General features: G+C 46.7%; 1 protein-coding gene across 2 annotated transcripts in view; it reads left to right on the top strand.

The window, feature by feature from the left end:
• DOCK1 (dedicator of cytokinesis 1) overlaps nucleotides 1–27,698 on the top strand; it is a 2,312,292-nt gene that overhangs the window by 1,225,756 nt on the left and 1,058,838 nt on the right. For both annotated transcript variants that reach the window (XM_069611483.1, XM_069611484.1), the window contains exon 28: nucleotides 22,635–22,736. In XM_069611483.1, the coding sequence (XP_069467584.1) occupies nucleotides 22,635–22,736 (102 nt within the window). The remainder of the gene's footprint in view (nucleotides 1–22,634; nucleotides 22,737–27,698) is intronic.

Here is a 27,698-nt window from a genome sequence, read left to right as displayed (position 1 = left end):
AAAACGGCCTTCTTAGTAGCAATTACATCTATAAGAAGAGTCAGTGAAATTCAGGCTCTGTCAGTGCAAGATCCCTTCTTTACTGTCCATAAAGATAAACTGGTTTTACACACACACCCTAGGTTCTCACCTAAGTTTATTTCAAAATCCCACGTGAACCAGTCCACCGAGCTCCCGGCTTTCTTCCAAGACCCACAAAGCTCGGCTGAGGTGAAACTACACACACTAGATGTGCGTAGGGCGGTTCTCTACTATGTAAACAAGACCAAACCGCTAAGGAAAACAGATCAGCTGTTTGTCTCCGTAGCTACAGGCAGAGAGGGGGATCGCGTCTCTAAAGGTGCCATCTCTAAGTGGATTATTAACTGTATCCAGCTGTGTTACTCACTTTCTGAAAAAACTCTGCCTTTAACGCCTAGGGCCCACTCTACAAGAGGCATTGGGGCCACTCTGGCTTTTATTGCAAATGTACCCCTTGACACCATTTGCAAAGCAGCTACCTGGAGCTCTATTCACACTTTTACTCAGCTGTTACGCTCACCTGACTCCCACGGAGGCGCTGGCCTGGTTCGCGCTGCTGTGACCTCTTCTAAGGTGATGCGCAGGGTTCGGAAGACGGACTGGACCGGGCCCGCCAAATCTGGCTTGTCTGGCTCGCAGAAGTATCCTTCTGTAGGCGAAAATAGGGGATTAACTGTCTGCGGGGTAATGCAATCGGCCTCCCACTTTCCCCTCTCACCCTCCTTGAAACCCTTCTGTGATTTCTCGTAGTGTCTCACCTTAGGGTCTGGAAGGACGAGCTCTCCATCCTGCTTCTGATGCAGGGGTGTGTTGGTATCCAGTTACTTCACTGGATTTTCGGATTGGTGAGAACCAAACTTGCTTGGCTTCCATGTAAGTTTTTTTGATAAGAGGTTCCCCTTGTGTCCATGCATTAATGTACTAATGCTAGTGTCTTTTTCCCCATAGGGGCCGGGGTACGGAATGCCGGGGAACAGGCACCGACCCGAGATGAGAGGTGAAATCCTTGTAGAAATCAGGTAAGTCTTTAATGAGCGTTTTTTGGTAATGTCTTTTCATTCGCTCATTAACGCTGATGTCTCTTTTTCCCCTTAGGGGCCGGGATCCGGAAATGCCAGGATGCAGCGCAGACCCGAAATGAAGAGGGAATGAATCAACAGGTAAGTCTTAACATGGAGATTTAGCTTTCCTTATTCCCTTCTCTCTCTCACCTGTTGTTCTGGTGTTTTTCTCCCTAGGCGCTGGGGCGTGACTGCAAATCCGGATGATCGCTGCTGAACATGGAGGCGCCCTGTAAAGGTGAGTGGAATGCGGCGCTGCAGCGATCGACGCAATGAGCTTTTAAATTAAAGCCTTCCTTTTCAGGATTGTCGGCGAGATGTCTCCGGGATGCGGATTTGGCAGGTAAGGACTTTTCCTTCTTCTGTTCTCTTCTTCTCTTCCTTTGCAGGTGATCCAGGATGCTGGCAGGCGTGGCAGAAGTCAGGATGCAGGAGCAGACACGGTGAGCGTCCAGCTGCTAGATGCAGAACAACGCGAAGCACGTGTGGCTGTTCGGGTGGGGTTTAAATAGCCTTGGAAGAAGTTCCAGGTATGTATCCTTCCTCCAATCAGGCATGTATCCTTCCCCGACCACGCCCGGATGGTAAATTAGTCCCACAGGTAAAGTAGTTCCTTTCAGGCCTCAAGGAGGCCGGGATCCTGCAGCATGGTCTGCATCAGGTAAGTGCACCCAAGCATTCCCATAATGAGCCTGGCGCCCATGGCGCCAGGACACTGTCCAAAGGGCCCCTATATGGGGTTGCTGGGTCCTTCCTTGGGGACTGGATGTCCGCTTTCGGGGACGCCGGGCTTGAACCGGCTCCCCGGGAGCGGGCATCATGACATCAGCACTACTGCATTGACACTCATACACAAGTGGGACAAGCGGTTCTAAGACATTTATTTGTGCATGACCCTTCTCACATCCCACCTCCTTCAGGTACTGCTCGCTAATCTATACACATCATGTGATCTAAGCAGATTCCACAAGCCTCAGAAGGGATACATTACTCACTGTAATCGTATTTCTGATGCTTGTAACTGCTTAGATTCACATGCGACCCACCCTTCCTCCTCTCTGAGAGAAGGCGCATGGGTGCTTGTAGTCTTACCTTTCTATCTATCTGCTTGGATTATCTGTACTCACGCTACTCCTCATGCTACCTCATGTCAGAAAAAATACAATCTGATGGTCCTAGACGCGTGAGGGATCATGGGTACAGTGGACGTCACACTAGGGATAGTATTACTGGCACGCCCTGTGTCGACGCCCTTTTCGAGTTTCGAAAAACAAATTGTAATACTCCGCAGCTTCCACTAGATGTCGGCCTATGCACAGCATGTGAATCTAAGCAGATACAAGCATCAGAAATACGATTACGGTGAGTAATGTATCCCATACATTTTTCTCTAAGGTTGGTAAATCTGGTTCCTTTACCGAAGCTCTCCTTGTCCTTTTTCCTAAACACAACATGGATAGTGAACAACCCAAGAACTGTAGGCCAATCTTGTTGATTAATTCTGATAGTGAAATATTTTCAAACATTTTAGCTAATAGAATACTTTGTTTAAGTTAGTCAAATCAGATCAGGTAGGTTTTGAGGGAAGATGTATCTCACTAACACTAGAGATTGTATGAACCTGATCCATTGCATAAATAAAAAGAGGCATCCAACATTTGCACTTAAAGCTGAAAAAGCTTTTGACCATGTTGATTGGGGCTTTCTATTCCAGGCCTTAAAATGGCATGGAATTGTAGATAACTATATTCAATTGGTCAAACTCTTATACTCTGATCCTAAAGCATCTATATTTTATAAATGGCCAATTCTCTCATGTTTCTCCCTTCATAGAGGTACAAGGCAGGGTCGCCCCATCTCCCCTATTTTATTTGTCATATCTCTTGAGCCCCTATTATAATTAATATGTAGAAAAAAAGCTATTGTAAGGATTAGCTGTGGTAGTTCTGAATTCAAACTTGCAGCATATGCTGATGACATATTAATGTACCTTGAAAATCCGAACACAAATCTTCCCCACTTATTTTATACTATTCACCTATTTTTTCAATTCTCAGGGTAGGGATTAAATAAAGATCAATCCAAAATGCTTCTGCTTAATATTTACTGTATGAAAGAAGATGTTACACACCTCGGTCTCAATTGCAATCCAATATCTTTTAAAAAAAATGTATTTATGGATCAGCACACGGGAGAACATATACAGTGACATTGCTTATAACCTCGCAGAGCATATAAAACCAAAATGTCCCCCCTTCCCCCACCCCTACCATTGTTTCCAGGCAGGCCTTGTTTCCGGGCCTCATTCGGCCTGACCAGGTGGCGAATTATCGCTTGTAAAGTAGAGGGCTCTCGCGATCAGGCATGGCTTGTAGGTCAGGGCCGGATAGTTCTGGTCATAGTCTATGACTGGTCCCCAAATATCAGAGAATCGGTGGTGCAGTCCCGCTTTGGCTGCCATGACCTTCTCGGCTATCAGGATGTCCCAAAGTTTAACCCACCAGAGGGTCATCAGGTGTCCTTCCTCGGACTTCCAGGTGCGGGCCAATGTGATTTTGGCTGCCAGCAAGAATTGGGATATCAGCGTTGCCCTCCTCCCTGTTCTCGGGTAAGAGCCCAGGAGCGGGATCCCCAGTAGGACTTGCTCAGGTGTTGGCGGGATTTCCACTTGGGTGATGTCATTTAAGGTAGCAAGGCATTGGGTCCAGAATTCCCTTATTTTAGGGCAGGTCCACCACATATGGAAGTAGGAACCTGGGCGACCGCAGAAATGCCAGCAGTGGGGGTCCAGAGCCTGCTGGAAGTGATGGAGGCGCATTGGGGGTAGTACCAGCGCAAAAGCAGTTTGTGGGTGCATTCCCGGTTAGTAATGCAGCGGGATGCTGTGCGCGTTCTGGTCCAAACATCCACCCACGTGTGGTCTTCAATAGCATGACCTAGGTCCGTCTCCCATTTGGACATATTGGAGGGCCTAGCCTGGAGGGGGTCTTCCTGCAATAGTTTATAGAGGGCTGAGATGTTTCCCTGGGCAGGGAGGTTGTTTACTGTAAGCTTTAGCAGAGCAAGGGGACGTGTAGCCTCTGCTCGGGTCCGGAGGTGGGAGCATCAGTGTCTCAGTTGAGCATAAGAAAATCTGTCCGTCTCCGCTAGCTGGAAAATAGTTTTACAGCATTCGAAGGTGAGGGGGGCGTCCCCCTCAAAAAGCTGCCCCAAGGTTTTGAGGCCCCCTGCCACCCAGTTCCTAAAGTTCACTGGATGAGTTCCTGGGGAGAAGGCTTGGTTGTGGAAGACTGGAGAGGATGCGCTCAGGCCTCCTGGGATACCTTTAAATCTGCGGGCCCACCTCCATGCCTTTATCGACTGCTTCATGGCGGTCAGCAGTCCTGGCCAGCTCTGGCGTAGTGCAGCGGGAATAAATGGAAGAAAGCGAAGGTGGAGAGGAAGGCGGGATTGTTAGATCTCTACCCACTTTGGGCGCCCAGTGGCGAGTCTCCATGCTTGAAGATGGGCCAGTTGTGCTGCTGTTTGATATTTCCAGAGGTCCGGCACCCCCAGTCCTCCTAGTCTCGTGCTGGCCATCATCGTTCTCCGAGGAATCCTCGCTTTCTTGCCCTTCCAAATAAAGTCATTGTTTTTCCTTTGGAGCCGCTGTAAAGGGGGGAGAGGGATTGAGGTTGGGAGGGAAGCACAGGCGTAAAAGAAGCGGGGGAGAAGGTTCATTTTGCATGTCGTTATGTGTCCAAGCAGCGAAATCTCCTGCGTCTGCCACCGGGCAAGGTCCCTTTACAATTCCTCGAAGAGTGGGGGGAAGGTGACCTGGTAAACTTTTGCTGGGTGAGCGGGGATCTGAACCCCAAGGTATGGGATCGCTCGGGTGCTCCATTGGAGCGGGCATTGCTTCTCTAAGGCCTCCCTCTCGCCTGGGCTCAGGCCCACTCCGAGCGTTGTTGATTTCGGGAAGTTAATGGCGAATCCCGATACCCTTCCGAAGCCCTGGATTTCGGTTAGGGCTGCCCTCATGGAAGTTTCAATGTTTGTGATGGTTAGCAACACATCGTCTGCATAGAGAGCAATTTTGTGTTGAGCTGAGCCGATCCTCGGGCCACTGATCAGGGGGCTCAGGCGAATTCGCTGGGCTAACGGTTCCATGGCCAAGGCGAAGAGCAAGGGAGATAGTGGGCATCCCTGTCACGTTCCGCATGTGTGAAGGATTGGATCTGACAGGCGACCATTAACTCTGAGCCGGGTCTTAGGAGCTTGATAGTTCGCCAGAATCATCATCCTCCTAAAGGTTAAGCCAAAGCCAAAGGCCTCCAGGGTGAGGGGCCAGTCCACCTTGTCGAAGGCTTTGGTTGCATCCAGTGCCAGCAGGGCCAGCTGTTGGGAGGCCTGATTGGCGACCTCTATCAGATCCAGTGCCCTGCAAATGTTATCTTTTGTCGACCTATGGAAAATAAACCCTGTCTGGTCCGGGTCGATAATGCTCGGAAGTATAGGCGCGAGGTGATTGGCCAGGATCTTGGAATATATGTTGGCGTCCAAGTTCAACAAAGAGATGGGTCTATACGAGCTGTTCTCCTGGGGGTCCTTTCCCGGCTTGAGTATGAGAACCATGATGGACTCCTGCATTGATGGGGTAACCGTTCCAGTGGCTGCAAATGAATTGAAGAGGCGGGTCAGGGGGGCCACTAATTGGGGCCGGAAGAGTTTATAGAATCGTGTGGTGAATCCGTCTGGGCCTGGGGCCCTAGGCTTCAGGCTTTTAACGGCTTCCTCCACTTCCTCATTTGTGATAGGCGTTTCAAGTTCTTCTCTTGCCTCTAGGGACAGGAGCAGGAGCACAGCCTCTTGGATGCAAGAGCGCTGCTCAGCCAGGTCCCGCGGGACTGCCGTCATTATTTCCGACTTTTGGGCGACTGCTAGACGAAGTTTCTCGCAATCCGCATGGTGGATCTTCCCCTGCGGGCCGCGGAGACCCAGGATGGTATTTCTGCTCTTCTCCTTAGCCAATTTACTGACCAGCAGCTTATTATCCTTGTTGTTATGGACGTAGTACCATTGTTTGGTTCTGGTTCGCAGGTTTGCTGTGAAGTCGGCGTAGTGCGCCTCGAGCCTCTTCCTTGCCATTTGTAAGATCCTATAGGATTTTGGGGACCAGCCCTTTTGTTTATGGGTGGCCTCTGCCTCACGGACCTCGGCTTCCAGGATAGCGCGCGCCGCTTGCTTCTTTTTGTGGAACGCAGTGCCTTGGGTGATTAATTCTCCTCTAAGCACGGCTTTCGTAGCATCCCAGGTGTTAGCCGGGGAGGTGTCCTCATCGCGGTTTTCAGCGAAGTGTTCTGGCGATTGTGTCTCTCACTGCCATTTCCCCCAGGATAGGGTCACACAGACTCCACTGGCGGCAATGAGGAGGAGCTGGGTCATGGGACCACAGGATGAGCGAGTCCGGGGCATGGTCCGAGAGGATCCGGGGGCCAATCGTAACCTCATCCATGAAGGTCAGGATCTGGGGGGACGCCAGCAGTAGGTTGATTCTAGAAAAGGTGCGGTGCACGTACGAATAGAAGAAGTCTTTCTCTTCCAGGGATAGCCCCCTCCAAGTGTCAAGGATGTTCAGCGTGCGAAATAAGTGGAGCAGGGCTGTTGTCAACTTCAGGTCCCTGGATGTTGGGGGGTGAGACCTATCCTTAAGGAGCCCTCAGTTCCTGATAGAATCCTTCCTGGTGGTCGTTCGGCGTGTAGGCTGAGACAAGGGTGTAAAGTTGGCCGAGGATGATGCATTTAACCGCCATGAAGCGACCCTCCCGGCATCTTAGCTAGTCTAAGATCTGGGGCTTCAAGTCCTTTGCGAAGAGGATGGCAGTACCACCCTTCTTGGTTCTGTTGGATGCCAGAAATTGTAGGGGGAAGGGTCTGCTTCACAGGTGAGAAAAGTCTGCTGGGATTAGATGCGTTTCTTGTAGGAAAGCGATCAAGGTCCCATCGTTCTGTAGTCTTTGCAGGACGGATTTCCTCTTCGGGGGGGGGGGTGGAGTTCAAACCCCTGACATTTAAAGTAGTGAATTTTAATTTCAGAAGTGGGGGCTGATGCTCCGAATCCGACTTCTGTTGGGGGGAACTGGGGGCAAGATGAGTCAGCCATCACTACTAGGGGTCAGCATCTCTGGGGTATCCTGTGGCTGAAGGTTTTTAATAAATGGTCTCCAATGGGAGATCTGAACTTCCAACATCGGCCTCCAATGGTAGGGCCTTCAACGGGGGTCCATCCCCTGGCCACCCAGGCTGTCTTCCCACAAAATGACCAACATGGTTGAATGTCTCTCCAAAGGTAAAGAGGTTACATCCACCTTGGAGGAGGGTATGGACCGCATGGGGTCTGCAGCGAGCTCAAAAAAGTTAGGTGGTTCCAGTGCTATGTCTCCTGCGTAGGCGTCCTTGCTCGTCATTTGGGTTTGCGGCTTCTCTGCACTTTTGACAAGGGGACCCGTCTCGGATTGGGGGGAAGTTGTTTTCAGAGCCGGGCTTGTTCACCCCGGGATTGGTGGATCAGCGGTCCCGGGCGAATCTGGAAAGAGGATTCAGGCTGCGTCGTTGAGGTGGCTAATAGTGCGGGGGGTGCCGTTGTATGAAAATTGAAGTGCGTGGGGAAGAGCCACTGATAGCGGATCTGCTGGTCTCGGAGGAAGTGGACGGAGCATCCTGTGCTTCTAGAGAGTTAGAGGGGAGAGATCCTGGAAGATCTGTAGCGGGATGCCCTGGAAAGAGAGACCATCCTTTGAGTGGCCTATCGCTGCAATGGCCTCCTTGGTGGTGTAAAATTGTAATTACGTCCGGAGGGGGGTCTGTGTCCACTCCCCGGCGAGGGCGCAGTCTATGGGTTCGATCAAGTAGGAGTTGGGCCTGGCCCAGGTCCGGTAGCAGAGCCTGGAAGAAGGCGCTTACGTATTCCGGGAGGTCATTGTCAGGAATTGAAGAAGGCACCCCTCGGATGGGCAAGTTGTTGCGGCGGGAGCGGTTTTCCATGTCTTCCTGTTTGAATTCAAGAATTTCGGTTCTCTCCATTAACGTCTGGACAGTGCATTGTATCTCCGTTAGCGAGTTGGAGTGATCTATGGCCAGGTCCTCGGCCTCCCCCATCCACTGCCCGATGCTACTGACCCTTTGGTCAGTTTGTTCTAATTTAGCAGTGAGCTCCGTCATACAGGTTCTGAGTTCTGATTTGATATCTGACATGAAGCCTTGGAGGTCCTGTTTGGTTGCGAGCGTCCCTTTGTCAGTCGCCTTCTGGGGTGTAAGTTTAGGGGCGTCTGCTTTCTTTCCCTTTTCCGAAGCTTGTAGCATGATGGAAATGTCAGCCGATTTGGAGGACTTCAGTGATTTGGTCATGGCTTTGGGATGAGGGGGCACACTCCGGGGACTTAGCCCAGAGACCACGTGCCGCAGGATCCGAAGATGGCGGAGGCTGGGCCAAAATGGGGATGTAATGAGCCGGAGCGCCCCATGAGGTTGAGTAGGCGGGATGTGCTTTCAGCCCTTCAGGAGGCGGTGTAGGTCGCCGAGATGGAGCGGCCTCGCCGTGCCAGGTGTCTACGGGTCTCTGGGTGGCCCTCTGCAGCAAGCACCCAGGGTACAGCTGGCCAAAACGGGCTCTCCCCGGCTGGCGAAGAGCAGAGGTGGGCAGGGGTGCCCCAGGATGGCAAGGAAGGCGTCACGCTCCGGGCTGGGGGACAGCCATTGGAAGTTTCAGGGGCCCCACAAGGAGGGGGTCAGCGTGGATCTGCTTGGATTAGCAGGCTGCTGGCGGGGGGCAGTTGCTGCAGTCCTCAGAAGGCCAAGCCACCGCCAGCAGGGGAGACCTCCAGAGGGCAGCCGATGGCGGGTGGGGCCAGAGCAGGGGGCCCCAGTGCCAGCGGGGGAGAGAAAGAGGAGATTGCCAAGGCTCTCTAGGCAGGAGAAAGCAGGGCCCGCCACGTGTGTTGGGGGGCAACTGGGCTCACCAGGGTAGTGTGTAGTCCCCCCATGAGCGCCGGGGGCCACGCTATGGATGGTAGGCGGGGGCTCCCCCTTCCAGGAGGGCACTCTGCAGACCTGGCTCCCTGCCTCAGGCTCCCGGGGGTCGGGCGTGAGGACTTTGCTGCTGGCAGGCACAATGAGGGATCAGACGCGGTCCAGTGACGAGCTGCAGGCTAAGCTCCTACAGGCTGCTGGCTGGGAGGCCTCCGTGCAGGGAAGAGAAGCACGTAGAGCTCCCACCCAACGCAGCTGACGAGAGGAGCGTTGATGGTGCAGGACTCGCTCGATACTTCCAGGGCTCATGGGGGCTGGACCAGCCAGGACACAGGCAACCCTTATCCGAGGTGAAGTAGAGCTGGCAGGCAGACAAAAGCGGGGGCCGTCCTCACCCCTCTAGAGCGCGCCACGGAGGCTCCGGTCCCTGATGTCTGCTGCGCGCCGGGGAGGAGGAGTTGGCAAGGTGTAGCGATGCGGGTTCGGGGAAGCGGCCGCCATCTTGGTTGCAGCGCCGGCCGCCGGAGAAACGTTTCTTTGCTGCGTTCACTGTGATCCTCGGGGGATTAAGCTCCCAGGTTGCAGGCGATGGTGCTGGGGATGTTCCGCTGCAGTATTCTGGCAGCGTTCATGACGGGCATAGCGGGAACCAGGAGAAAATTAGTTTTAGCTGCAGACCCATGCGGAAGCCATTAATGGAGCTGCCTCATCGCTGGCGCTCCAGGCCACGCCCCCCAATATCTTTTAAATATCTGAGTATTTCAGTTGCCCCTTCAATTTCTCAAATGGTCAAGATAAATTCACAAAATCTAATATTCAAATTAAATTATTCAATAACCACATGGTTCCACCTATATTTAACATGGTGGGGAAGATTGGAGACCATCAAGATGATGTTCTCGCCGGTGATTCTTTATTACTTGCAAATGCGCTATGTCCCTCTACCAGCCTCTTTCTTTAAATATATTAACAGGATAGTGATCAACTTCCTATTGTTCTAATAAAACGAAAATTGTTGCCTGTAATAAGCTTAAATACTCATATGATTGTGGTGGTGTTGAGTTTCCAAACTTTATCAACCATCATAAAGCCTTTGGCCTAAAACTTGCCAAAGACTGGATTTTCCCTAATGATATCCTAAATCCTCCAGCTTGGTTGGTTGCTGAAAAATCTCTAGTGCTGGCATTTGACATTAAAGATGTTATATATCTTTTAATGGCTCCAAAATGCGTTTTTCCAAAATAATGTCTCACTAACTCCGATTTTAAAAGATTTCTTATTTCACCATATTAATAAACAATAATAGGCCTGTTTCATAGGCGTGATATCCTTACAATAGAAGAATTTAAACTTAAGTGTTCCCTTCTAACACTTCCTCTTAATCAATATCTCAATTTTATGAATGCTTGCATTGGTGCTCAAAGTAGAAATGAATTAAATTAATTGTTGGCTGATCCTACTAGACTTCATGGAAACTCTTGATACTGTCAAAGCCTCTTGCCTCTACAAAATATTAAGAGGAGAAAGAACCCCTGATACGAAATGGACATCTGTGCTGCAATGGGAAGAAGACTGTGCTTTTCACTTTGATTTTGAACTGTGGTCTAACATTTGAACTAAAGTTGAATGTGTATCTGCTTTTGCAAATATAACCTAAACATTATATTTCTTCACTCAGAAAGCCTTTATTACACCAAAAAAACTCTTTATATTCAAGACATCTAAAGATGATTTATGCTGGTCCTGTCGGTCAGCCACTGGATCCTTTAGTCATATGTTCTTTGAATGTTCTCTCATAAATTTATTTTGAAACCAAGTTTGGAGCTTTCTGCAACACATTTTTAAAATTTCTACTCCTCGAAGTTGAACTAATATTCTATTGGAATAGTGTTCCACTGGTATGCTAAGAATAACAATTTGAGAAGTTGACCCACTAGTTCCAGCAGACTCTACTTCCATTTACCAGTAGAGGTTCTGAATTGGTAAATTAACAAAACAATGAGAGCTGCAGGTTGAAAATCTGTAGCTCATTTAGCTGTTAACTCGTTTTACTATCAGTTTAAGTGTAGTGAGCTTTTAGCTTCACACCTTCAGGCAAAGGGCATGGAGACAGCTAGGAAAGTGGTCTGAGAGTCTAGCAGCAGAGTCTGCTCCCTATTCTTCCAACTTCTAAAATCTGCTCAAAACACGTTTAATGTCTGTGCTGGATAATGCTATAATTCCACTACAAACAACTGAGCACGTGCATATAGGTGTCTGCCGACAGAGCTGAAATGTTGAAATCCGTTCCTTCATCTGTCGGCCTCTGTAACCTATTGACCTTCTTTTTAAGTTTATTGCGGCCAAAACCCCACTCAACATCATATTATTAATATTTACATCTCATCAATACACAAGTGCCTATAACAATTAAAGACTCAGCACTCAAATCCCTTAAAATCGACACCCAATTACTGTGGTGTCCCGCACTGAGCCACGCAAGCAGAAACCACAAGCACAAGTAAGGAAATGATCTAGGAAAACACACATCAGGTGACCGAGTGCAAGTTATAAATAAGCAATAACATGGAATATGAAATAGCAAAATTCCAACCCTCAAATATATTTAACAGAATGTTTGCATGATTTCTCTTCCTCAATGCTATTTTCCAAAAATAATACAAGAGCCCTTGCCACTGTCCAGTCAGGGGAAGTGTTTCAAGTAAAAAAGCACAGCAGCTCGGATTGAACCCACTATTCCAAAATACAGGAAATATGGCAGAGCATCGAATGCGTGACTACCTTGGGCAGAATAAAAAACGGTGTATTGCTGTTTCCACATGTCGGCACATAATGAGCAGAGCTGAACAGAAGCGGGCAGGTCTGCTCGAATACAAGACCTGCAGCAATTGGCAGAAGGACAAAACGCAGTTATCCAATTTATTTATTTACTTTATTTATGTTTCCGTTTGTAGAGCGCACACAAACCCTTCGGCATCAGGGCGCTTTTACCAATTACATGAGACGCGTGGAAGAGCGAAGGTATTGTTTTATATCCTTTACAGATCTAATTTCCAATGTATATTAGAGGCGAGCAAAGCCAGAATGACTATGGTGAGGCAGTTGGACTAGGTGAACAGCCAGGTTTTTAGGGTTTTATGGAAGATCCAGTAAGATTCTTTGGCTCTCAGGGCAGACAGGAGGGCGTTCCAGTACTTAGCGGCAATAACTGGGAAGCTAGATCCCCCTGCTTTAGCTCCTTTGAATCTGGGCTGGACCTGTGGGCATAGGATGTTCTCGCAGGCCTGTTGGATTGAGCTTTGACAATGTGCTTGGTAGATCAGGAGGGGCTGAGTTACAGATGCATTTGTGGGTGAATGAGTGTTTTGAAAATGATTCTTTCATTAATGGGTAGTCAGTGGGCGGCAAAGATATGATCTGTCCATGGGATATTGAGGGCAGCACGTAGAGCATTGTTTTTGATAATTTGGAGTTGTTTCTGATTTGAGGTGCCCTCGAAGAGGATATTACAGTAGTCAAGCCTTGCGCCCATCACTGCCTGAGCGATTGTTAGGCAGTTATCAGTGGATAGGAAGGGTCTGGCAGCGTTGAGTAATTTTGTTGTGTAGGGTGCAGCCGAGAAGATGGCATTTACTTGTCGTGTTAGGAAGAGGGGGGTGTCGAGGTGGACACCCAGTGTTTTTACTGAGGAGGAGACCGTGATGACTGAATCATCGATGTTGAAATTGGAATATTGTGAGTCAAGTGTGTTGAGGGCAGCTGGTGGACCAACAATGAGAAGTTCAGTTTTCTTGTCATTGTGGCACAGTGTGTGGTTCGCCATCAAGGCTTGGATCGTGGCATATGTGGAACTGAGAGAGGCAGAGTCAATGTGATAAGAACCTGAGAGTGGGAGGAGTATCTGTGTATCGTCTGTATAGTTAGTGCAGGCTATGCCGAGGGAGTCCAGGATGTCGAAGAGGGGCTTTGTGAAGATGCTATAGAGCGTGGGTGAGACACAAGATCCTTGGGGAACGCACAAGCTAATTGGGGAAGTGGACGCACAGGCATTGTCGGAGAAGACTTTCATCACTCTTCTTTTGAGGAAGGAGGCTATCCAGGAAGTAGCTACCTGTGAGAAGGCTGCAGCAGAAATGAGGTGGTGACATAGGATGTTGTGTTCGACTAAGTCAAAAGCTGTGGACAGATTAAGGGGAAGGAGCATAGCCACCTTTCATTCATCCCTGATAGAGCCCAGCTGGAGTTTTAGGTCAAGGAGTGCAGAATCCGTACCATTTCCAGGGGAGAAGCCCGATTGACCTATGCCTAGGATCTGGTTGGTTTCTAGATGGTGTTGAATTTGTGGAAGTCAGCTGTGTTAAGGATCCTAAGGAGGAAGGGTACGTTGATGATGGGGCAGTAGTTATTCGCTATGTAGGGTCAAGGGTAGGTTTCTTCAATAGTGGAAGGACTCATGCTGCCTTGAGGCATGTGGGTACTAGGCCTAAGTTGAAGGAGGCATTGATGAACGATGTGATGAATGGGGTGATTTCATGGGAGCAGTCTTTGATTAGGGTTGCCTGGAATATATCCCCCTTGCATATAGACTCACAAAGATTCAACATGTTTCTTGAGTGGTAACCTTATTGAAGTTGAACAGTGGGGCATTAGGGCTGATTTTGATAGGCAGGTGCATGTGAAAAGACTGTTGCAGAATGCAAGCTTTTTTCCTCCTGGATTTTCACTTGTAGCTTATCGATTTTGTGCAGTAGGGCAGTGTGAATTGAATTGCACCAGGTCGAGTCCTTGAGGAATGTCGTGGCTTGGGGGATAGGAGTTTTTAGTTCCTTGAGAATAGTGAATAGTTTGAGACAGATTTGGCATTAACAATTCTGGTGTTGAGGGAGGCGGCCTTGGGTTGTATGATGATGTTTTTGTATAGCATAGATTGGGTAGAAAAAGCCTGTTTAGAAGATAGGGAGGGGTTGTTATTCCAACTGGACTCGGCCAGTCTTTTTTCTGCTCTAAGGATAGAGAGTTCAGGGGTGTACCAGTTGTTGGTGTGGATGGTTGGTTTGGCTCTTTTAGCAACCAGGGGGGTAATTGTGTCAGTGGCATTGGTAAGGGTGGTGGTGTAATGTAGTACAAAGCCTTCTGGGTCAGTCGTCACCGGTCAGTCAGGGTGGAGTGCGCTGAGAAATCGAGTGAGGTTCTCCTTGGTGAGTTGTACAGAAGCTTCGGGCAAGAGTAGGGGGGTAGGGGCTTGTAGAGGTTTGGACACGTGGGCCTTCTGGTAGAGAGAAGAATATCATGTGGTGGTCTGACCATGTACATGGGGAGTTACTTTTGACAGAGATGTGGAAATTCACGTCAGTGAGCCAGTCTTGCATTCGTCCTTTTATATGCGTGGGGCCGCAAATAGGTTGGTCGAAGCCAAGATCGGACAAGGCAGTGGCTAAGGGGTCAAGAGGGTCGTTGAGTCCCAGGTTGATGACCCCCAGGAATATTACATGGGATGTGGGCTTGAAATTGTTTATCAGAAGGAGAAGTAGGTCCTCTTTGAAAGTGAGGGCGGGCCCTGGCGGGCGATAGATGAGGTGAATGGTGACCGTGTTGACATGTAAGGTGGACCATTTGATCGAGAGGATGTTGCAGTTATTGTTCAGGACGGATGGGACTTGTCCAATGGAGTGGTGGTCTTGGGCAATGAGTGCCGGCAATGGAATCCGATTCAGGTATTCCTTCACTGTCGCCACAGAGATTATAGTCCAATGATCTCAATTTTTGACCATGTGCATCTCAATGTCCTCTCTTGCACAATTTAAAAATGCCCTGACCCTGCGATATGGCTTTTGTTAGCCTTTTTATAGTGTTATCAAAAGATGCTGCACGTTGCACAGACACAATAGTCAGCGCACATGCAGAACCCAGGGAATTTGTACGACTTGTTCCTTCCTCTTGACATTAACTGTGATCTTCCAAGCGTGACGATTACTATGAATGGAGCACAACAAAAAAATGGGTCTGTATGATGCCTCATCAAACGGCTATCCCAGGGGATTTTCCCGGTTTGGAGCTCATCTCAGTAATCCCAAAACACATTTGAAAAACGAGTACTCTGCCCTTCGCAAAAGGTCAAGTGGTTAACAGCCCCATAGTTCTGCTCCAAAAAGATCTGTAGTGCCAAGATTGCCAAAAATTAGCCCCAAAATGGCTTAGTAAGCTGGTGAACTAAAACATTGGCAACATGTAAGATTCTACCACACATACAAACCATTGCAAAGGCACAATGCTTAATGTGTGACATGACCCTTGTGTTTTCTGAGAAAACACAGCCCAAGTAAGCAAGATCCTTAACCGGCTCCAGCTCTATACAGCTACATGACTATGACACTCCATCTGCTCTATAAAAGCAATTTAAGCATCAATGAGTCCCTTTGGGGTCTTCTCAGAAGCCTGATGGTCTTCTGCATAGCTAAGCAGTACCAGTGGTAAATCTCCTGCCACAGGGACATCCAAATGCCTCTCAACCTGGAGGCTCCCAACCTGGGGGCTCTCCAACAGATTAGGGTGCCTCACACCCCTCACAAATGGAAAGAATTATGTGACTCCACCGCCCAATCCAAACCTCACACAGACCACTGTGTCATGGTGTAATAGCGTCAAGATAGTTACAATAGCTGCCGCTTTCATCACAGCGTCCAATGTTGCCCATAGCATAACCCTGCTAACCTGGTCAATGGTAGCAGAAAAGTCTGACGGTTTTACTACTCAATTTGAAAGTACAAATTAAGATCCTGCTCTGAGGTTCCTAATCACCACCCTGGCGAGCTGCAAGGATATCGGCATCCTGTGAAGCAGCTAGCCGTCCAGCAACCCTAAAACCTTAATGCTCTATCATACCCAACGGTCCAGCTTCACCACCCCTTCAACTTCACCACCCCTTCCACGTTTCATAACCTTGTTCATTGTTTGTTTCCCTGGATACACTGCTGGTCGGCATCAGAAGATCCTCCCAAGTTTCTTAGCTAATGAGTGGCTACACCTGGTAATGTTATCCTGCAATTCCTCATCATAGTCAGCTACTGGGTGTACAGCACCAGACCTCATGAGAGAGATGTGGCTGTATCAAAGGACCTGGTGGCCGCAGTGGAATACATAGGGGTTATTAGAGCTGTCCCTGGGCAATGCACTTATCTCATTCTCTAGGCATCCCATTTCAGCAATAGAGGTGCCCCAATGTCATGGGCACATGCTGGTACAGCTTTATCAGGGTATTGCGATGATCAACAAAGACTTCCAAACCCCCACTTCCACTGCCTGTACGTTTGACATCTCCAACCCAGTCTTAATGGCAAGGGCACCCTCCACGGTCATGCGTGTGCCCACTATGAACTTCCATTCTGGTGCAAAAATTACAATGCAAGTCCTCATCCAGCCCATTCTTCTTGTTGACCTCACCTTCACTGTCTACCAAAGACAAACCACCCTTGTAACACTACAAAGGAGCGTGGGAGCCCCTCTACTGAGAATGAACATGGATCAAATACCCTTTTCTATAGAATTTCCTCCACTCAGGAGGGTCTACAACCACATTTTAGCTCACTGCACCCTTCACAGAGAAGAAATAGCCATTTGCATATCAGTGTGGTCACGTTAATTTATTTATTACATTTTGTTTTACTCCCAGACCCTGGGTTATCACTGCATAGTTACAGACTCTGTTATGATTAGAAGCATAAACAATGAATACATAAATTAAACAGTTACAGAAACATTACATATTATGGTGTCATAAGCTAACATTGCAAGGGTCATATGAAGGTATTTACATATTAGGGTAACAGTCTTTGATGCATTGGAGTCTATTTAGTGGGGATGGTGGAGGACTAAGTTTGGCTGGGTCTCAATTGACAAGAATTGGTTAAATAGTCAGGTTTTTAGAGACTTTGTGAAGCACTGCAAGTAATCTTTGGTTTTGATATTCATGAGTAGTGCGTTTCAATGTTTAGGGGCTATGACTATGAAACGACTATGCCCTGTTGTAGACCGTTTGTAGCACGGGATCTGAAGGAGTGAGTTTTTATTTGATCTAAGAGTTCTGTTAGATACTTTTTTGTCTATTGAATTGTTATATATAGGAACTTTCTTGGCAAGACATTTATGCGTGATACACAGTGCTTTGAAAATGATTCTAGCCTTGATGGGTAGCCAATGGGTCTCTCACCTGATGTTGGAGATGTGGTCGAACTTTTTGATTCCTAAAGCTGCTCGTGGTGCTTTGTTCTGCATTAATTGTAATTTGGCCAAATTGGTGTTCGAGGTACCTAGTAGGAGTACATTGCAGTAATCTAACTTAGATAATATCAAAACCCTAGCAAAGGTAATACAATTTTTGGCCGTAAGGTTTTGGTGACTTAGGGCAATAAGTTTGGAAGTGTACGAGGTAGCTGATCATAGGGCATTAACCTGTTTTGTCATAGTTAAGTTTGCATCTAGATAGACGCCTAGAATCTTTAACTGTTTGAGTACTGGTATATGAGTACCATCAATATTGATTGCTGAGTAGTCGGTATGACGGACATTCATTTTAGTTGGGGGAACAATGAGAATCTGTTTTTTCATCATTGAGGCAAAGACTGTTGAGAGCCATGCAATTCTGTATTATTGCGGACATTTTATTAATGAACAGGGTGTCCTGATCATAGTTCCCTTTGATGGGGATGAGGATCTGCGTGTCATCCACGAAGTTGGTGTAGATGACACCCATAGCATCCAGTGCTGCAAATAATAACTTTATGTAGGCATTGTAAAGGGTGGATGATACTGAAGACCCTTGGGGTACACCTATGGGAACTGGGATGGGTTTAGCAGCCTCTTTTCCAATGGATACTCGTGAGGTGCGACCTGCTGGGAAGGATTTCACCCAGAAGTTTGCATCCCTTGAGAATCGGAGGTTTTTCGTTAGAGTAGCACAGTGTTTGTCGTGATCCTCTTAATCGAATGCGGCAGATAGATCTAGCAGCATGAGTATGCAGAGTTTGCCTGCGTCCCTTATGGTATCCATCTGGATTTTCAGGTCCAGGAGTGCCATTTCAGTACTGTGGTTGGGCCAAAATCCAGATTGTCTAGCACACAGGAGCTGATTTTGTTCCAAATGGGATTGGATTTGGGTGTAGGCTATTTTATCTATTATTCAACAAAGGTAGCAGGTGCCCCTCTCTCAATAGAACAAGGCATGATAACATGTTCAGTGGTTGTTAACCACATTGAGAGTTTGCAGCCATCTGCTTTTTGCTCACTGTACCTTTCACAGGCATCATCAGTGAGGTGAAGCTGAGCCTCTCTAAGCACAGTGAGCAGCTTCACCTCACTGATGAGGCCCAACAAGGCTGAAACACGTGTATGGGGTTGCTGTTGGTACTCTTGTTCAGAGAGGAATTGCCATAGCATTTCAGTGCTGGACTGCCCATGTGGGCGCGACAAAGACTGATATGCAAATGGATATTTCCCATCTGCGAAAGGTACAGTGAGCAAAAAGCGTGTGCTGCAAACTCTCATCTCAGAACAGGTTATCATGCCATGTTCTTTCTGGAGAGGAGCGCCTGCTACCTTTTTTTGAAATATTTTATATATTATTTTCAACCAGAACGGGACCGTAGTTATTGGTCGGTAGTTCGTAGGGATTGTTTGGTCCAGTGTTGGCTTTTTCAGAAGAGGGGTCACCCATGCTTCTTTCATACTAGCTGGGACCGTGTTAGAATTAAACGAGGCATTAACAAAGTTAGTGATGATTGGAGTCAGACTATGGGCACATAGTTTGACTAAATGGGCTGGGAAATGGTCTCCTTTGCAATTTGAGGCTTTTAGTTTGGATATATTATCCAACACTGAATCTTGGGTCACTGGAGTAAAATGGAATAACTCACTAGTGTTGTCATTTGATATGTCAGAGATGGTGGTGGGCATAGTTTTATCAGCTAAGAGCTTTCTTTTTGTCATGATTTTCTTTTGTAGTAGTAATATTTTTGAGGCTGCCACATTCTAGATCGTAGTGCACCACACTTTGCTTGAGTTAGTAGGTGAGGTGGCTGGGATTGAATTTTCCAACTCTCTGAGGATGGTAAAGAGCTCCTTGGAGTTGGAGCTGGTGTTGCTGATACACAGGTTAAATGCATTTGCTTTATGGGTTATGATTGCTGCTTTATAGATTTTGTTAGCTTTGCTGAATGCATTGGCTGAGCCTATTGTATTGTTTTTTTTATGAATGCGCTCGAAGGATCTTTTTTTGCATCCCAGTGATACTAGTTCATCATTGATCCAAAAGCTTGTGCGTTTGTTAGCGCTCCGAGTTTTGGTTGTAATGGGTGCTACTGAGTCAATAGTAGTTTTGAGGCATTTCTGGTAGGAGTCTGCAAGGTAGTTAGGATTATTACTCATTAAAGAGGTTGTTGTCAAGGCTTCTCTTAGGATAGGGGAGAGGTTATCAGCTGTTTGTTTCCTGATATTTCTTGTTTCATAGGTGCCGACTCTTTTAGTCATTGGAGGGCGTATGACATTGCTGATTAATATAAAGTTGACTATATGGTGTTCCGTCCACTAAAGCGGTGCAATGGTGTTGATGGATAATTGAGAGTTGAGGGCGAGTATACAGTTGAGAATTCTGCCCTTATTGTGGGTGGGGGCATTCACTAATTGTGTGAAGTTCATGTCTTTAAGGGCAGCATGGAAGGCATTAGCTTTGTGGTCCTGCTTATCATTATAGCCTAAGTTAATTTCACCGAGGATGATGCATCTAGTTTTAGGTTTAATGTGGGGGGGTGAGTAGGAGAGCGATATCTAAGTCAAGATGAATATTGTTGTTCGGTGATCTATAAATTACCAGAATATTTGTTGTAGTTTTAGGGTTGGATGGGAGCTTGGCAAGAATAAGTTCTTATCCATCTATTTCTTCAAGGGGGCATGCCCTAATTTGCACATTTGAATTGGCTATTATGGCCATGCCGCCTCCATGTGCATTAGTTCTATCAGTCCTAAGAATGTTAAACCCAGGTGTTATGGCGTGAACTAACAGCTGGCATGAGGCTTGGTGCAGCCAGGTTTCCGTAACAAATAAGAGGGCTAGTTTTTGGTCAATGAGACCGTTGGACCACACAGTTTTTAATCTGCTTGTTTGTTCTGAAAAAAATTAAGATTTAAGAGAAGTGGAAACATTGAAAGCCTTCCAAGGAAAGGAGAACAGATTTAGATGTGCACACTTGATACGGACGAGTCCTGACAGCAAGTAATTTCAGACAGCAGAAGTAGTTAGAATGTAAAAGTAAAGTACTTGAATTGGAAAGCTGTATTAGCTTCAGGTACATGCCAGCATTGAAAAAGCTACCAATGGGTATTTAATTGATTTGAATAATAGTGAGTCCTTACCCATAAGACTTCCAGATTCTCAGTAAAGATACATATTCTTGCATAGTAAAAAAATAGTATGGAAGTGGTACGTTTGTAAGATAGTTACTACGTATATGTGTTGGCGTTTTATAATGTACAGCAGGTATATGAAACATAGTGCAAAGACACCTGTGAGTGTGTTCTAGTATAGATACTAGCATGAACCTCCTCAGATGCCAGAATAAGATGAAAAAAGCCACCATTTTCAATAATAAAAAAGAAAAGAAGTGCTTGATGTCACATAATGGAACAGAGAAGCAGTATGACCCATTCATATATGTGCATGCAATAATATTGCAATGCAACCAAGGATATAAATGGGTTGATTTAACACAAGAAACTCCACTTAAAGATGGAGGAAAAATTAGACCAAAGCCGCTATTGTTCACATTACTGAAAGAAATGGGCCCCTCTGGTAATATCTTCTAACACAAGATGAGCCAAATTAGTGAACAATTCCAAGAAGTACTTTCTTTTATATGCAAAACGCAGATGCTAAATTAGTCAGATGTAAATGTACTTGGAGCATTTAAGGCAAGCACCACTGCAAGATGGCAGTGAGTTTGGTGCAAACTAGGAGGCAATAGCACAGTGGCAATGCTTTTGGAATAAGATTATAGTACAGGCAGATTCGATGCGGAAAACACACCGAGTCCTCTGCAGCAGTCGGTTCAGTATTGAATGAAGTTAACATGAGACAAGTGAGATTCTGTTGCAGAGGCACCACACAAGAATGAGGACAAATAAAGACTGACAAGAGCAGATGAGAACGACATTATATGCATGAGTCGACAGATGAAAGGGTGGCAGGTACGTTTTTAGCATATCTGATAAACATATCTACATATACGTGTACAGGCTGCAGAATAGAACTAAGTGCCTACAGTAACATGGCCTGCATCATCTTGTTTTAAGAGGTGGAGAATTGTAGCCAAACACAGGTGTGAACCACATGAAACATCCATTGACGCGTATTGAAGAAGCATGATGAAATGATGTGGCAAACCGATGTAAAGTTAGACAGTGATGCAGTGAGGTGAAAAGACATACATGATATGATACATGAAGCAGTGGCTTACAGAAAGTCATTGTAGATTGAACCATGGTGCATAGCATAGGGTGTAAGTAGCTGAAACAGTAATGCACAGATTCATGTTGTATAGACCATGACATCACAACTGTGCCTGTGCAATAAATCACATTCTGAGGTGGTAATTTGAGTAAATATTCCTATTGGGAAACATATGATACTGGTAAAACATAATATAGGAATCATTATCACAAGACAATGTACAGAGGGAATGACCCTGTTTAGACTGGGCTGGCGATAAACCAGTGTGTATGGATGATTGTTTAAGAAGTGAAATGGGCCTGTTGTGAGTGTATTTGTAAATAAGATGTACACTTTTGCACCTATTAGAACATACACACATGAGCTAACAAATGCAGAAACCTGCAGACGAAGGCATGCATAGCTGTGGCAGGGCATGCAGTGGTTCACCCGACCATCATTTGGTCATGGTAGCTTTGTTCGACTCATTTTGACCAAGTCAAAAAAATACACACAGAAATGTGTATATCTGCGTTTGTCCAAGAGTAGGGGTGTGCATGGCAGGTCAGGCTTGGAGCATGGAAGAGGGGTTGGGGGATTCCCTTATAACAAAAGACAAGGGTCAACCAAGGTCGTTCAAAATGAGTTAACAAACATACCATAGTTCGTTTTGCACACTTAACCCTGTAAATCTTCTGAAATGACTGCAATTGTTGAGTGATAAACACAGGTGTTTATATGCAGCATAGAGACCCCATGTCCCCAAAGATAGCCCTCCCACACACTCAGTTACTTTGTATCCCGTTGATTCCACAAAGTAAGTAACTTTGCAGTCAAGAATTTCAAGGTTGACCTTGATATTTTGTCAAGTTGTGTAATTGTAGTGTTAACGGTGGAAATGGTCACAAAGATGTACATTCTTGTAAACCCAGAAGATTGTGGAAAAAGTAAAAGGATTCTACATTAACTAGAAGTGCTTACTTTCAAAACTTAAAAATAATAGCCAAATGTTACCCTGTGCGTGCTATCTGGTAGAGATGAAAACATTTTTAATATGTCATGTTTTCCAGGGAAACTTTGTTGCAAGCATGACTGGCATTTTAAGACAAATGGAGGACTATCATTATGCACATCTCATAAAGACTTTTGGAAAGATGCGAACGGATGTTGTGGTAAGTGCCTTACATTTTTTCACTATGTGTTAACTGAATGTGTTTAGAAGCTTGATTGTCCAACACACAGAAGCAGTGACTTGTGCAAAGAAGATGGGCACCAATAAAGGGAGGAGGAGATGCCGACACATTTTAATATTCGCAAACAGGTTTGCATGGTTGGAGTCGCAGCCATATCCTTGGACCTCACCATAGGCTGACTCATTGTAGCTCCAAACCTTGTTATTTAGGCTTTTCGGATTGTTCCATCTACGTCTTTTCAGAAGAACGCAGCCTATGGGCATGGGTGTAATGGGCCTGTTGAAATCAGATTCTGAGGATATCGCCAACAAAGGCTCCTGACCACGAACACCCTGGCTCGAGGAGCACATTCCCAGAATGCCTTGTGGTTCATTCATCAAGCGGCCTCTGGCTCTCTCCAGTCTTTGCTTGCTTGCTGACCTTTCCTACAATCTCTTTTTGACGGCCCTTGTTAAGTAGCAGAAGTGAATTGATTGCATTTGTTTTTCCTCCGTGTGAAATAAATACAGTAGTTTGTGTTGCTTAATCGCCTTGTACATACTAACAAACCGTAGAGACCGCGTAATGTCTGATTTGTCCCATTGTGATTAAATGCTGTGTAAAAGATAAACTCTTGGTAACGACCACAGAACAGTCAAATCCGTAGACCGGTTCATATAGCAAAGGCATTTTAGTTATGTGTATGGTATTAAAGGAAAGTGACATTGATATTGCTAGACATTGGGTGGATTGAAGACCGCAGGATGCACAGCACAGCCCTGTGCAAGCCGCTTCTCTTTCACACCCAGCTGGATGCTGTCTGTAATGGCCTCCAATAGCCTGGCCATTTTATTTCCCAACAAAAGCTCACTGGGTCATATCATAAAGGCACAAGGCAAGACATAACCACGAAAATAAGGCAGATTTTCGTGCACTCGAGCATGGAGTAAACCGGGACAATGTTACAGAAAAAGATGTGTCTTCACTTTCGAGCGTTCCTGCACCTAAGCCTCAAAAATGTATAGGCGCACTGAGCACATGCAGCTTTACTCTATTCATACTTACTCACGAGTATTCCCACTCAAGAGACTTAAAACGCTTCCCCTCCCGCAAACAACAGATTGTTTCATGACCTACGTGTATTCCTGTGAAATAAATTCTGAAAGGGGCTTTTGAGACCAATGTCGCCCCTGTAAAATCCCTGCAGATACACATCAGTAGTGAAAGAGGGCGTGGAAACCCTACAAAAATAGTTGTACACTTGCCGAGAATACCGCAAGTGGGGAAAGGAGAGTAGGCGATGAAGAGACTATGTAGTCTAAAAGGAAGTAAAGAAGAGTTAACACTAAAGCAGTTGGAGGAAGCCTGACACACGATGCTGATTAATAGGCAACATGCTCACAATGAATATGCTTTTCCTGGTTTCATCTCTTCCTTCTTCCTAAAAGTGAACTTAAGCTACAGCCCACTTTATAGGAGGGAAGCAACGGTAGAACCTTAAGGCGATGGAGTCTAGATCCAAAGGTACCTTAAGGGTCAGGCAACCTTTCCGCAGAGATTTTAACTAGCCTCTTGGATTTTTCAAGCAGTGTCCACCAGGCACTTCCTCCAAGATCAGTCTTTAAGCAGAACTATTAACTTTAAGACTTTAACTTCTGCTTTTTTACTTCTAATGATTGTGATGAATCCCCTTGCTTGGCTCTGGGGACTGACTAGGTGGTCACTCCAGGAACCAGAAGCCCTCTCAAACCAGTGGATTTTGCTCGGAGCAGTATGGGGAGGATCCCTAAGTCACCCCATCTTGGTCCTACCTCATGCCAGGGCGACATAACAGGGTCAACCATGATGAGAACCTTCAGGGCAGTACTGGTGCACCCTCAACTGACAGAGCCTGAAGTTCTCCCAGAACAAACCCAGAGCTCCAAGACAGGAAATGTCTCTTACTTCTAGCATTTGGATATTGTAAATTAAAGGACATGTCCCATTGTGTTGCGGGACTCAAGGTCAACTCAGTTCATGAACCCAAGTTTGAGTCAATATTTCCAAGAAAAAGATCCTCATGCCGAGGTACAATATTTTAATGTCCCCCTCGTGCACAGCGCACCACACTATTGTAAAGGCTTAATCAGTATGTCTCCAACTTTTAAAGCACATGCTGAAAAACTTTTAGAGCTTACTACAGTAGAGACGGCACCCAGGTTCGTCCGGAAGAAGGATTAAGAACCAGAATGGTGGACAGGTCAATTTTAGACTTGGTTATGCTCCTTGATCGCAAAGCAGCATCTGGTGTATTCAGAGAAGATGGACAATCCTGTGCCTCTATCTGTTGCACACCCTCACTGAATGCCCCAACCTGGGGGAGCTTCAAACAACCTAAAAAGGCCCCCCAGACCCGTGTGTGTTGCAGGAGCAAGAAGCTAGTGTTTGGAGAAGGCTAGAGACTGGAGAGGGGGTGGAAGAACAGAGTCTGGAGAGACTGAGAATAGTGGGGACGTGGAACCATTTGGGAGCAGGAGGACTTTGCGAGAGCTAAGAGAAAAACGGAAGGGTGACCTCAGAGGCTGAGAGTAAACAAGAGGCAATAACTGTGGAGGAGGTGATAACGAAGGAGAAGATTGTATTTTATTTTCTGATGCTTGTTAATGTGCTTAGAATCGCATGCTGTGCACATAGTCTGACATCCAGTGGTAACCACAGAGCATTGCATCTCGAAAGGGCACGTCGACATGGGCGTGCCTGCAACACTATCCCTACGTGGCATGTAGTGTACCCAAAATCCCTCACGCGTCGAGGTCCCTCATAGTGGTCGCCTTATGGGGAGCTTGTCCAGAGACATTGCTATTCTTATCCTTTCGACCCTTGGTCTGGTCGTATATTATAAAGTTATTGACTATTATCCTACCGTCCATTCCTTCGATGGCTGTTTCCTGATCTACGCCGAAGCTGGTTCCACAGACCTTCGACGGACAGTGTTCCGGTCGGCCTTGCCGACCACGTGGCCGGGCCTTCTGGCAGGCCTATACAGTAGGGAGAGTGGGGTCGGGGTGGACATTTCCTTTTCTGAGAATGCCTTTCCCTTTCCTCTCTTTGTTCCCTGAGTCTTTTCGTCACTATATTTTTCCTTAGCTATGGAGAGGACTCCCTTTAGGTTTTGTCCTTCTTGTAAGGCCAAATTTCAATGGAGGGATAAACACCGTAAGTGTAATAGGTGTCTGCCCCTGAATCACGACGAGACGGCTTGTGCGGCTTGCAAGCCCCTGCATCCAAAGACACTAAAGGAGCGCTGTGTTAAGAGGTGAGCGGCCAACGGAATGTTGCAGGCTTAGTCTAGTTCTCCCGCTGCCACAACTGCCGATTTGTGATGAGGGGCTAAGTGACGAACAGGCCTCCGATTCAGAGGACATTGAACTCTCGGAGGAGCATTCCCGCTCTGTGTCGTCCGTCCCCGGCCCCGTTAGGCAAGGCTCAGGTCCTGCTATGGGGACTGTACACCCCGGCGACAAGGATGCACACTCTTTACACACTAAGGACACAACCCCTGGGACGTCTTTGACAAAACAGTTGAAGCGGCCCATAGCGCCAATGGGAACACCAGATATTTCGTCCGTGCCTGCCAATCGTCAGGATCGGCAGCCCTCCCCGCAACCGCATGTGCGCCTTGCGACCGGGCATTCTTAATAGAAGGGCGCTGTCCCCAATATTCAGGAGACCGTCGAGACGTATCGGAAGAAGGTGTCCACGGTCGAGAAGGTCCCGGTTGCGCCGAAAACAACCACGCAACCACAGGCCAGAACTAGACACCTGAAGAGGTTGCCGAAAGCATTGCTTGGATTATTTCGGTGGATAATCAGAAGCAACGGTCCAGGGATTCATCGATACCCAAGGACAAATCTAGGGATTCATTAATATCCAGGGATAGGCCAAAGGATTCATCGGAACCCACGGTTAGGCCTATGGACAAACACAAGGACAAACATCAACCGTCGTTCCCCCAAAAGGACTTTTCGGCTGGCATTGGAGGGATTTCTTCAATCTTAAAAGAGAAATCTCGACGTTCTGCGAGAGAGCCTTTTCCACCCCTAGACTCACTCGCTGGTTCATTTTGTCATACCTTGAAACACTTGTGTATAGGCGCGTTATAAATGTCATAACATCTATTTGGACCAGGGAGAAGTTTGAGGGATGTTTGGCTAGGTTAGAGGGTTCCATGTATTAATATCCCAGCAAAAATATTGCGATACAAAAATATCAGCATATTTTTGCGGTGATATTGAGGCATGGACTCTGCAGGGGACACCCCCGCAACTCACGCTGCCACAAATTATCCCCCCAAAAAATATCACCTATGGCGAGAGAGACGACCATATGTACGGTGATATTTTTGGTGTGGATAATATGTAGGGATGCCAGTTAGAGGTTTGTACAACTCTGAGAAGTCCACGCCCAAAAGGCCTCGAGAGGAGAGTCCCTTTCCCCGTGTGGCTAAACTACAAAAAGTCTTTGATCCTTCTCAAGAAGAAGAAGAAGAAGAATATACTTATGACCTAGCTGAAGATGAGGTTCCTGTGGACCAATACAATCAGGATGAAGATCCCTTTGCTGACACTGAGGCTGTTCATATGGACCCCACAAAGGGTTGCAGGGACAACCCCACCACCTAATCCAACACCGGAACCTGATGCCTTGTGCATGGATTCCCCCCGAGCACACCCATTCGACAGGCCTCCCCGGTTGATGACCAAATGGCGTTCAACGCCATATTAAGAAAGGCAGCAGAACATTTCCAGATTACTACCCAGGAAGCTGTACCATAGGCTGATTTTGTCGAGGGCATTTTAAAAGAGAAAGCACAGGCCAGCCAAGCTATTCCTCTGTTAAACTCAATCAAAAAGCGGTTGGCCCCTTCATTATAGACACCTGCCTTAACTAGAGCAGTAAATCCTAGAGTAGAAAAGTTGTTTC

This window comes from Ambystoma mexicanum, chromosome 8, assembly GCF_040938575.1.
Source record: "Ambystoma mexicanum isolate Mex_15411 chromosome 8, UKY_AmexF1_1, whole genome shotgun sequence".
NCBI lineage: Eukaryota > Metazoa > Chordata > Amphibia > Caudata > Ambystomatidae > Ambystoma > Ambystoma mexicanum.
This window is presented reverse-complemented; position numbering and strand designations above follow the sequence as displayed.